This window comes from Tursiops truncatus, chromosome 4 (assembly GCF_011762595.2).
Source record: "Tursiops truncatus isolate mTurTru1 chromosome 4, mTurTru1.mat.Y, whole genome shotgun sequence".
Taxonomy (NCBI): Eukaryota; Metazoa; Chordata; class Mammalia; order Artiodactyla; family Delphinidae; genus Tursiops; species Tursiops truncatus.
In genome coordinates, this window is record NC_047037.1 from 111,859,108 (window position 1) to 111,871,742 (window position 12,635).

The 12,635-nt window shown below is 41.5% G+C and overlaps 1 protein-coding gene across 1 annotated transcript in view; it reads left to right on the forward strand.

Moving 5' to 3' along the window:
• The first annotated feature begins 3,483 nt into the window (after positions 1-3,483).
• ROBO1 (roundabout guidance receptor 1) overlaps positions 3,484-12,635 on the forward strand; it is a 406,812-nt gene continuing 397,660 nt past the window's right edge. Inside the window, exon 1 of the mRNA XM_073804384.1 lies at positions 3,484-4,622. Coding sequence (XP_073660485.1) covers positions 4,568-4,622 — 55 coding nt within the window. The 5' untranslated portion in view covers positions 3,484-4,567. The remainder of the gene's footprint in view (positions 4,623-12,635) is intronic.

Sequence of the window (12,635 nt, forward strand, 5' to 3'; positions counted from 1 at the left end):
CCACTGCGCCACCAGGGAAGCCCTAGGTTACCTTCTTAAATGGGACTTCTCTTATGTATCCAAACTTAGAAAAATATTCAAATATTAAATTATTCAAATAGTCAATCTAGTTCATCAATTTAGGTACCAAAAGTTGCACAGACTATTCAGCAATTTTGTATAAAAATTGATAAACTAGCTGTAATCTGAGAGATAATACAGCCCAGCCTTTGTGTGTACTGTATGTATCATGGTGCTTCTCGCCAGACCTCCTGGAATTTCAGCTTGCATCTCAGGCTTGGTCTGATTCTCGTCTTCTTGGTAGGGGTGGAAAAGAGAGAAATGTTCTGGTTTGTATTTTTCTTAAGAACTCAACTGTGTCCCTCCTGATCTGGGTAAGTGATATCTGGAATCCCTAGAGAGATCCTGGGAGTTTTGTTATTTCCTGAGTTCCTATAACTACCCCTGTGAAAGAGAAAATCAAATTAGACCTACTCAAGATATCGTTACTGCTCTAGAATGTTGAATGTCAAAAAAGCTCCTATTTACAGGACTACTAGAATGTCTTACTTTCAGATTTCCTCAAAATTCTCATTTTATAAGCTTCATAAGCTTATAATTTCATAAGCTTCAAATGATCAAAATTCTCTAAAAGGAACTTGAGACTCTACCACTCATTCAGATCACGGTGATCAGAATAGAGTTTCTGAGCGCGAATTATGACACTTTCTCCATACCTTGATCTTTGTCTCCCACCCAATAAGTCTGGAATGAGTCAGAGTTCTATTGTATGTGTCAGAGCTGCCCGAAGACCTGACATATGTGGGCACCATGTCCATGTGTATACACACACGCTTGCACACATACTCATACAGACACATTGATTATTTCATGCATTCTCCTAGTAACTTAATGTTCAGGAGTAAAAATGGAAAAGTGACAAGTTGCTATGATTCCTCCACCTCCAGGAATACACTGAGCTGTCATTTAATCCCAATGACACCGTTTTTGATTCTTCTGATAGTTTCCACTCTGGAGCCTGTGTAGCTCCCTATATAAGAGCTCTGAGGGCCTGAGGAATAGGTTTCTATTTACATCTGGCCTCTATAGAGCCCTTTATTGTTTCCCTGCACATAAGTGATGTTCACTGTTTGTTTGCATGAGTAAGTGAGTGAGTGAAAGGAAGAAGTTATGAAAGTTCTCAGGTACACTGAGTTTGACTTGTTACAGATGCCAAATACCTTCTGAATACAAATTTTTGTCTTCAGGTACTACCTTTACTGATATAATTGACAGAAAAGTACAGTTTGGATGAGGCAGGAGAAGAAGAAAGGATCAACATATATGAGCTGGTGATGATGACCCTCATGCTGGGGTGGCAGGGGCCGGGGAGGGGCTGCCAGAAGTTAGTTCCTGGAGGGTTCTTCCTGCTGACTCTCCTAGGTAGGATAGCCTCGAGGAGTAGGAGAGAGGAGTTGCTGGTGGGTGGGAGGATGTCGCTAACTCAAGTTGAGAAATAAAAGGATCAAAGGGAGTATTAATATGGTTTCCATTCAATGACAATGAGATGGTAAAGGAGAATTTGAGAAATCTTAGCAAATTTCTGAAGACCAGGAGACTCACTTTGGAAAAACAATACGATAGGGATTCTTACACATATTCTATTGATACTTTATATGTAAAAGCATACATCCTTTACTAAGTGGAAGTTCAAATCTTTATTTAAAATGTGCTCAGATGATATGAGGATTTGAGGGATTTTTCTCCCTCTCTCTCTTTCTTTCAAGTACCATGCTTTAGGTTATTTATTTTCTATTACTAAGTAAGCTTATCGTAAAAGCACATTTTATACCAAGGGAAAAAAAGGCATATTCTATGTTTCTCACTAAATATCCTTCACAAAGAACAAATCGATGTATGTTTTTCAGCATTTAATGCACATTCTTGTTTTTTATTGCTGGAAAGGTTTTGGCTGGAGTCTTTGAATTCTTATCTCCAGCCTGTTTACTGAATTTTCAATCAGCTTTTTCAGGATTAAACTATCTTTCACTTTCAGAGATAGGTTCTGTTAGCCAGAGTTTCTACAAAATGCTGCTCCAAGGTCACTGGTTGTACCATCAGCATCCAAAATGAATATATTATTTGCTTTTAAAACTGTATCCTGGGCTTCCCTCGTGGTGCAGTGGTTGAGAGTCTGCCTGCCGATGCAGGGGACGCGGGTTTGTGCCCCGGTCCGGGAAGATCCCACATGCCGCGGAGCGGCTGGGCCCGTGAGCCATGGCCGCTGAGCCTGCGCGTCTGGAGCCTGTACTCCGCAAAAAACAAAACAAAACAAAACTGTATCCTTTGTTAGATAATGCATGTGCTCACTTAAAAAAAAATGTACAACAGTATTTAGACAAGAGTAAATCCATTCCCACCTCTCCATCCATCATGCATTCCCCTCTCCAGAGTCAACCTCTGGAAGCAGGTTCTGGTATATCCTGACAGATAACAAATAATTTTGAAGTTATTGTACATAACTTGGTGCATAATAATTTGTGGAAAAGTATAATAGTCCTAAATATCAATATCTACCATTTACTGGGCACTCACCATGTCTCAGGTGGTTTTTGTATAGTGTCTTTTTTAATAGAAAGAAAGAAAAATGAATGAGTGAATAAATGCATGAATGAATGCAAGAATGCCCATCAGATGCGCTAGGTTTGTTTTGCTTTGGGTATGATTTGTGACTATCTCAAGAGTCTCTGATTCAGAAAGGAAAACGGAGATTTGGCCTGGTAACAGAGCTAGTAACTGGTAGGTTGGGATTTCAGGGCGAGGTGTATGAGATGTTAAAGCCCACGCCTTTTGGTTTTGAAATGCTGAATGACTTCTCTTACAATCGCAAACTCCTGGGTAGCAAGGATGTTTTTTACATTTGTCCCTCTTCCTTAGTTATTTCCCCATTGTTAGCATTCGGATACTGAGAGTCAATGAAGTTGAAGCAGAGGCATTTGCTTACAAAAGATAAAAAGTCCCCATGGCCCACTCCTGCGCCCCTCGAGTTGGGTAGCCTTTCTACGGGAGACTCAACAACTACAGTTTAAAAGAAACTGATTTTCGTATTACATATAACTACGTAATAAATTCTACGTAGTTATTTCTCTACCTCCTGTCCTATAGGCTTGTTTGCCCACGTTTGATTTTTTTTTTTTTTTTAATGGGAATAGGGAAGGGTGAAGACAAAGTTATTTGAGAGTTTACTTCAACTCCTGTAAGCGGTAGGGAAGAGGTTAAGCTGGACCAGGAGGGTTTTTGAAGTCTTTGGCTGGGAGGTTCCATTTGGAGAAAGGTGCAGGGGAGCCAGGGGTGTCGAGAGAAACAAGGCAAGTTCCAATTCGCTCGGCTTTGTGATCCTGAGCAGTTTGATTCTCACCTGAGGGCGTAGTCGGGCACCCTGGCTTATGGATGGAAATATTAACGAGCAGAACTTGCCAGACCGGCGTCTGGAGAGTGTAGAGTGAAGCGTGGAAAGGACCGCGCGGCCCCTTTAAGTATTCTCGGGCTGGGAAAGAGAGGGAGGAAACCGGGAGCCGCGGGGACTGTGGGGGAAACCCGCAAGCAATCGAGCCAGAGAAGAGGCAGCGTGAGAGTAGAAACTTCAGACGCCGCTGATCCCGGCGGAGTTCGGGTGAGCCGCGGCAGCCGTCGCTCCCACCCGCAGCGGCATCCTCCTGGCCCCTCTCCGCCACCCCGGGGAGGTCGGGTGCCTCTCTGCAGCTACCACGAGCCAGGGCTGCGGGCAGCCACCGCCTGGAAGTTTAGGCTCCAGCGTTCCAGCCGCGGAGAGTTCGGGGTGCCTTGCGCGCACGCCCCCGCGGGCGAGGGGCCGGAGGGATGGTGAGCGCCGCGCTGGGCTGGGGGCGCCCGGGAGGCTTGAGTGTGTCCGCGGAGCTGCTGCCTTCTTCAGTACCCTCCGCATCCCCCAAGTGATGGGAACAAGGGCCCGCCCAGGGAACCGCTGTCGCCGCACCGCCCCCTTGCTCGCCCCCAGCGCGCGGAGTCACCCAGGCACACCCCCGGCACCCTGTGCCCGTCCTCCCGAGCTGCTGCCACTGCCTTGGCTGCCTTTGCCGCCGGCGCGGGTGGCCAGCTGTTGACTGGGCTCGCCTATAGACGGAGAAGCACTTTTCGGCCCTCCCTAATCCGTTCTCACACGCCAACTTTGCCGCCGCCGCGCCGGCCCTCGCCGCGGGAGCACGCCGGGAGGCTCGGCAAGATTGTGGAGGCAGGAAACCGCACAACTGCTCTTCTGCTTCGGCTCTTTGTTGTTCGCTTTGGATGGTCCTTGGAAGTGGCCAAGCCTCCTCGGAAACCCTGGCGCCAGAGAAGGCAAACCTTGGAATTCTTAGTCTGCAGAGGGCTCAGAGATACTGACAAGCGTCCGGAGAGGTGGACAAGTAATTGCCCTAAAAACTCCTGGCGGATTGACCCACGTTGCTTATATTAAGCCTTTGTGTGTAGTGTGTGGCTTCATAAATTTGGAGACCCCATTTCTACTCCCTCCTCTTGGCATGAGACTGTATGCAGGATCCACCCGAGGACAATGATCGCGGAGCCTGCTCACTTTTACCTCTTTGGATTAATATGTCTCTGTTCAGGTAACCCCGCGTCTTCTTCCTTCACCCTCCATTCCCCTTGCACGCCCCCTCTCCACTTTTCAAAATCAACCCCGAACTGCATTTTGGTGACCTCTCCCTTCTAAGGCCGGAAGGGCCCGACCCCTGGCAGGAGTTTTAGACGAAAAGGTTCTTAGTTCCTACTTTGTGTTGTCCCCTTTCCCTCATCTCCCAAGACCTTCCAAGCCTCTTCGCAGACCTAGGCCTTTTGCCAAGTTCGAGGCACGCCCAGATCATTCTGGGCAAACGCACGTCGGAGCGCAAGGGTGGGAGAGTCAGCGGTTGGCGGTGAGCTTGGGCCATGAGGATGAGCCAAAGTGAGTTTCAGCCCTCGGCTGCTTCCCGCGGGAAGGGAGATGTGCGCCCGGGGAGCTGGAGCCCAGAGACCCGCCAGGATTCCTGAACCTGGTCCTCCAATTCGCCCCTCCTCTTTCGAGCAAAGGGGTTATTAATAGTTGTTTTATATAAACAAGGTCTGTAATTAAATTCGATTCTGAAGAAACTTCAGGAAATAACTCCTTCTTACCGTAGGATATAAAGTATCCCCTCTGCCTGGGTGAGTTTAGAAGGAAAACAAGAGATTGCAAGTATCTGAAAGGGAACACTTAGTTGCCTGGGAGTTTTCATTGGCAAGGGAAAACAGAAGGCTGAATTTAGGATTTTGGGGATACATTAAATAGTACCAAAACTCTTCACATGAGCTGTTGGAAGGATACTGCAGTGGGATACGTCTGACCTAAGAGTGTACACTGCATCTACACTTCCAAATAGTTTTCTTACTCTCCCGAAGAAACTTTTACTATGAGGGAACAGAGCCACGGCTCAACTTTTCTTTCTTTCCTTTTGGTAGATTCTGGTTTCAATCAAGGATCCGATTTCAGGCCTTAACACACACACACACACACACACACACACGCACGCGCGCGCACGCACACACACACACACACACACACACACAGTGTACCTCAGGGAATTTTTTATAGTCCTGTACTGAGCTTCAAGTTGCATCAGAGCCTGTACGTTAGAGTCACTCAATTTCCATGATTATGAAACAGTTTTGAAAGGTTGGTTTGAGCTTTTTGTGGTCCACGGCTATGATTAATATTTGGACCAAGGATTTTACTTAAGGAAATATGTAAAAGAAAAACACATCAGCTAAATGATGGCAAATAAATCCCTAAAATAATCCCTAAAATATGCTTTCTGAGTAAAAGGAACCTTTGCAACGGAACTAAATGAGAAATTTATTAAATTGTTATTCCTTTGAAGAAAACAGAAAACTGAAGTTTTCATTCCTGTCACAGTGGAAGGATGACTAGATTAAACAGACTCTTTGGGGCCAGCCACCTCTTCTTTCTTCCAGCTTCCCCTCTCTCGTGTATTTTTTTCTTAGTTTGCATATCTGAGGGATTGAATGGTTTCCCACCCCCATACCAGCCAAGGATGCAAATCAGAAACATTCAGATCTGATCTCTCTATTTGTCTCTCTTCGCCAAGTCTCCCCCTAGTTTAATTTACAGCTTCAGATACCTTTGAGATTTTTGTTGATTCACCTTCTCGGTTAAAGTTTATTCACGTGTGTAAAGTGAAGTGTCAGTGTGATAAATGACTGGAGGAGCAGATTACTGAAGATAGGGGGATTAATGGTCATTAGTCACTGTTTGAGCTGAGTTTGTATATGTTGGGACATTTTATCATGGCAGTAGATTAAAGATAGGGTCACACTAATAGGATGTCACTGAAAGCTAGTCGTGTCAGCGTGCAAATTCTGTCTTCACTTGGAGAAATATGTTGGAGCGTGTACTGCCCTTTAGATTTAATAATTTGATTAGTACTTAGTACCTGAGGTTTGTAATTTAAATAGATAGAAGGCATTTATAACCTTAGAGCTGAAATGATTTCTGGCTTTGTTTCTCTAATTTAATTTTCCACCGAAGCTACTGGTGATTTTAATAAACCTAAGTTTTTCCGATAGATGTGGTTATCCACTTTGTTGGTGGGGTCAGAGTTGTCCTTGTGAGATGCTCTCTCATATTTAACCTGAAGCTGTTTATCGGTCTTCTGCTGACTTTCACTCCAGCTGTGAATCTGAACTTGGAGAGGCCAGATTACTGGGCTGCTGGGGAGGGTTCACGACCATGTGCTATTCTAAAGCCACACTACTGACTTGCATAAAACTTCACAAAACTCAGATAAGTAAGTAGAGTTGGGCGTGCTCAAGACACCTGGGCAGGGAATGAATGAAGTTCTTGAAAGATTGTGTTTCATATCTTGCCTCAAGCCTAAGATCACAGTCTATCACTTGTTAATGGAGTGTATTTAAGAGAAATGTGGTGAGTTTAAATAAATCAAAGTGTACTGAGGGGGGTAAGGTACCTTCAACAAGATTTAACCTGTAAAAACATCTATTGGTTGTCAGTTCTTTTTTCTTTTCCTTTTTTTTTTTTAAAAAAAAACCTGGCTGCCAACTTGATAAAGTCCTATAGTTTTCTTCAAACAGATTATAAACTTCACGTTGATGTCATACTTAACATCAAAATATTATGTGTTTGTTTTTTGTAGTCTTTTATTTATTAGCCTAATGCTACAATATATAACTTTTTATTCTAGGAAACTAAGATTTTGGAAAAAATAGGTATTTCTTTAGAAATTCTTTTTCATGGTAAATTTCTTTAGTGTTTGTATACCTGAGTTCTTTTCTGTGGAGAGCTAGACTTTGGTGAGGGGCGCAGATGGGATAGCCCTGGAAAAAAAAAAATCTGTGTGATCTCTCAGGAACTGATTCTAAACATTCTTTCTTTATGGACTTCCTCTCCTCAACTCCATTTGATCAAAACTGCTTTTAAGTGATTGAATTTCAGTTCAGACTTAGGATGAGATCTGAACTTCAAATGAAGTAGAAATTCACTAGTGCTGTCTTTCTTTCCTCCTTTTTTTTGGGAGGGAGGAGTCTTTTTCTCTTGGGGGGAGGGAAATTTTTTAGATAAGTTTCACTATGTGAGCCACTTATCTGGCTCTGTGGTCTCTGTAACTGGAAAGATTCTTTGGTAATTCCAATAATTTCTTATTAATTTCTTTATAAACTTATTGGCTTTTAAATACACTTATCTGAATACTGTGACATCTTTTAAGGCATCCTATTTCTTGATAATGGGCCCTCTAATACATAAGATATTTATAGTTAAAATGTCTCAGAACAATAAATTTACCTGAAATTTTCCCTTAGTCTTCCCTATGACAAATGAAATACTCTTGTGTGAATAAAGTGATACAAAATGCTAAATTTCAAACCTATAATCACAGTTGTTTGTTTATTTATTTATTTTACGTTGAATAGGTATCTGTAATTTAAAATACTGGGCAAGAGGAATAAGATTGGGAGGAAGCTTAGAATAACAGCTTGCCAATGAAGATCATAAATAGTTGAATATGTATCATCTTCTGTGTTAATAAGAGATGTTAAGGTAATGCTCATTAAGTTCTGGCCTTTAGATGTTAAGGTAATGCTCATTAAGTTCTGGCCTTTAGAAAAATGTTTAATTCTAAAAACAAAAGTATAACTGCCTTGCATGCTTGATTTCTTATAGAAAAATATAAGGAAATCAAAATTGTTACTCAATTAAAAATTAGGCCTAAGGTAATCTGTAGAGTATATTAAGAAATTCGGTAATAGGAAAGGAAAAAAAAAAGTGGAACTAGAAGCAGAAGGCTAGAGAAGTACAGTAGAAGAAACAGATCCATAATTAAGCTGGTTTTAAACTATAGGAGGAGGGAGAGTGGCAGTAGACAGAGCCAATCTTAGTGCACCCTCTGACCACACATAGCACAAAGAGCAAATCTGAAAAGTGGGCTCTTGAAAAATTGATGTCAGTGTGTATGCTCTATGTTTAACAACTATATAAAGAACTAGACAATTTTTAAAGCAAAGGAGTAGTTTGAAACATGGAGTAGTTTGAAAACAAAGGAGTAGTTGGAATCTTTAATGAATTCATAAAATAGTTTTTTTTTAAGCTATATTTAAGAAGACTTTAGAATGTTGACTTCCTCAATTTATACAGAGGAGTGGAAAGCTAAGTAGTTACCTTCTGTATCATAATGTTTTTGCTTAGAGGAGACCAGCAAGTGAGAGAAGGAAATAATAAAAAAAAATGAGATCAAGTTCAAATTCTGGGGCACCATAAGAAACTTTATGATGATGACTACTGCTAGTGCTATGAAGATATGACTGTCATTTGTGGAATGGTCACCATTATCTTATTGAATGCTTATAAGAGCCCTATGACATAGGTGCTATTGTTACGAAAATTTTACTTTATCTGTATTTTATCGCTGTGGAAACTACATCATAGAGAGGTTAGGAGATGTGGATGAGCAGGGATTTGAACCATGCTGATTCCAAAACCCATAACCACTGTGCACTTTCCTAGCTGAAAGAGAGAAATGAAGCATTTAAAATAAGAAAGATTATGGTTCAATCATTTTTTTTTTAAATTTTAAAACATGTCCCCCGAATTCACCCAAACAAGACTGTGGTTTGAACTCTTGAGAATTTGGAAGGGAGGCATTTTTTATCCTGCCGTTAAGTAAATGATCTTTAAATTTTTAGATCACCAAGCAAGATGATCGGTTCTTTACATTCAACCAACTCACATCCAGCCTTTATCATGTCTGTATTTCCTGGCATGCTTAAAAAAAGACACCGAACAGAAGTCAAAACAATGACTGCTGGTGATGTAGAAATACACGGATTCCAAGTTGTATGTTGAAAAATGAATGCCGTCCTCATTCATGCACACTTGAGGAAAGATTCTGCTCTGAGTCCCAAGGCAAATAATTGGTGCTTATCAGGGAAGAGCCTGCCTGTGGAGAAACAATCATTTCCCCTGGGGTTGCACCTTCCCCTCTGGGTTGGGCATGGGCTGGTGGTCGTTTAGCAGTAGATGAGCCTTCTGCTTGACTGCTATCCACAGATGACTCACTTCATGGTTACTGATCATGGAAGGGTGTTGAGTGTTAATACCTGGTTGATCAGCTGGTTGGAAACTGCTTATGCATAGCCAATAAAGTTGCCATCCTGTGGAGATCAAAGGCCACCTCCTTTCCCTACAATTCTGGATTAGCATGGTTTCCTTTTCCCCTTGTCCCTCTACCTTCAGCGCTTTCCTTCAATCTTGCTGTTGAGGAAGAGGAAGAAAAAAAGATTATCTGTAGTGTACAGGGAGATAGCTTTGATCTCCACTTCGTTGCTTCCCTCTCTTTTGCTCCTTAGCCAACCAAGAGGCTATTTCTAATGCTGGAAGGTGTCATGTTGCTTGCTTCATGGGAGAGCTCAGTCTCATTTCCTGTAAGCCAAAACAGATTGCTACAAATTCCCTTACTTCTGTGATTTTACTTGGCTTCCAAATGTCTTATGACAATGTTGTTCCACACATAAACCAATATTTTGAACAGCATGACTGTGCATATCTTTCTGACTTCATTCAATGAGAGAAGTACCTCTGCCGTGTTCACAGCTGTCCGTGGCTTACAGCCGGAAAAGAATATCTGTTTATTTTATTTAATTAATTTATTTTCTGATTGGGAGGAGAGTGTATAGAAGGTAAACAATGGTAGAAAAGGTTCTTAGATCGTGAGTTTGATGCTGAATGGTCTGCAGGCTTAATGCCTGTCACCTAGTTTGACACTTAAATGAAGCATTAAAAGCACCACCAGTGGATACAAGCAAATGTATACAGAGCAGTGTGGTTCTGCCTTAAGTGGGAATATATTCTTTTTGTGTCAAGTGAGTGATTTATATGTAGCATATAGGAAGTAGTAGGCTTCAATTCCTAATAATACCGTGTATCTCAGGGATCTGTTTTTTCGATCATGTTAGTTTTCCTTACTAGAAAACACATTTTTAAAGCACTTCTGGCAAGTAGTAGCTCATGGTCACACTTTCTCAAAATGCTCTTGATTGGATTTCAGAAAGTATCAAGTTCAAAGTATGGGTCATCTATGCGTATGTTCAGCTTATGTGTACATGCCCCGAGAACCAGGGACAGCTTATCCACAGTCAGCCATGGAACGAGCATGGAGGCTTTGGAACTTTCTCCCAAAGTTATTTGCAAGAGGTTCTGCTTGACAATGTCAGAGACCGAATCTGTATCCCTGACACTCTGTAGGTTTTTCTTTTCTTTTTTTTTTAATTTATTATTTTTGGCTGCGTTGAGTCTTCGTTGCTGCGCGCGGGCTTTCTCTAGTTGCGGCGAGCAGGGGCTACTCTTCGTTGCGGTGCGCGGGCTTCTCATTGCGGTGGCTTCTCTTGTTGCGGAGCGCTGGCTCTAGGTGCGCGGGCTTCAGCAGTTGCAGCATGTGGGCTCAGTAGTTGTGGCTCGCAGGCTCTAGAGTGCAGGCTGAGTAGTTGTGGCTCATGGGCTTAGTTGCTCTGCAGCATGTGGGATCTCCCTGGACCAGTGCTTGAATCCGTGTCCCCTGCTTGGCAGGCAGATTCTTAACCACTGCGCCACCAGGAAAGCCCTGTGGGTTCTTCTTTTAATGTGAGGAAAGTTCTCTTAGGAGTAATAAAATCATTACATGTGACCATTTAGTCACTTTAAAAATCATTTCAGGTATATGTTATTTCTTGATATAACTTAAAATTTCAATGAACGTAACAAGAGGTGTGCTTATATGACAGTCAAGTTCCTTGTAGCATGTGATGTATGGTCATAATTTATGCACCATCATGGAAAAAAAATATCAACTCTGTAAACTCATTCATGGATGTTAGCAGAGGAGGAAACAGAGGCCAGATTTTAGTTTCTCTCCACTCATGTGACGGAGGCCCTTTTATGTCATTAGCAATCCCAGGTAGAGTTTGAAAGGAAAATGGGGCAAAAGAATAAGTGAATCAGGCTACATTTGTCTGTTCCAAGATCATTTGGCATCAGACGGTGCTAATGAGGTACCATCTCAAAATTTAATCTCCAAACTTCCATAACATGCATACTCTTTATATTTTCTGTTTTAGCATGTGGTTGTTTTCTTCCACTAACAATGTACTAACTTTTAGTTTGGCTAGAAGTATCTGCCTGCAATTCCTTTCCTATATAAAGGAAATATAAAATGTATACTTTGCAGTTTCACTGATCTAAAGCTGATTTTGTTTACTCAGGCTTGATTTAAAAGGCAGTCTTTTATTACTTGGAAACTTCACTAATGGTGCTTGTTCATATATCAAAGTGAGTTAAAACACATTTGTAAGTGTTAACTACACACCTCTGGGTAACTTTAAACTACTTTAGTTGCCTGGTTTGGGAAGTAATTTCAGTGTCTCCAGACCATTCAATTAGCAAGCTGTCTGAATAAAGTAAACTGGCTTGTACAGGCCGTGGGAGATAGACTCATCTGTTTTTCTCCCTTATATTTGAAGAGAAGTGAAAATTTCCTTACCAATCTGGTATTAAGTTTGGAACTGGAATTTGCTTCAATTAATGAACTTAGTAGTTCATTAATTGCCAAAACCTAAACACGTAGAAGGAAAAGAGGAGATGGGCAGAAGCTTTACTTGGATACTGCATGGAGATGAGGGAGCATTTAACTGACAAGATTGTTGCTATTCATCAGTTAATAATTACGATTCGGTAGACGCATCATAAGGGCAGCTTTTATTTAGATTCAGTATGGTCAGAGAGGAAACAAAATTCATTGCATTATTTGGTCTTTTCTCCTGTTAAGGGTCATTCCAATCCAGGAGCTCGTTTGAGCTCCATTTTGCATTTGACACATTGAACATAATGCTTTAATAACCACACATGATTATTAAATATATTGTAAGATATATGTGTATATATGTATATATATAGCCTGATGATGAAAAAAACAAGTAATTAAATGATGAGTTATGGATCCAGTTATGTGCATTGAACCTAAAGGACTAGGAATCAATAATATAATATCTCTAATAATAATTATTATAAAGTCTAAAATGTATAAAGTTATGTGCTGGCACAG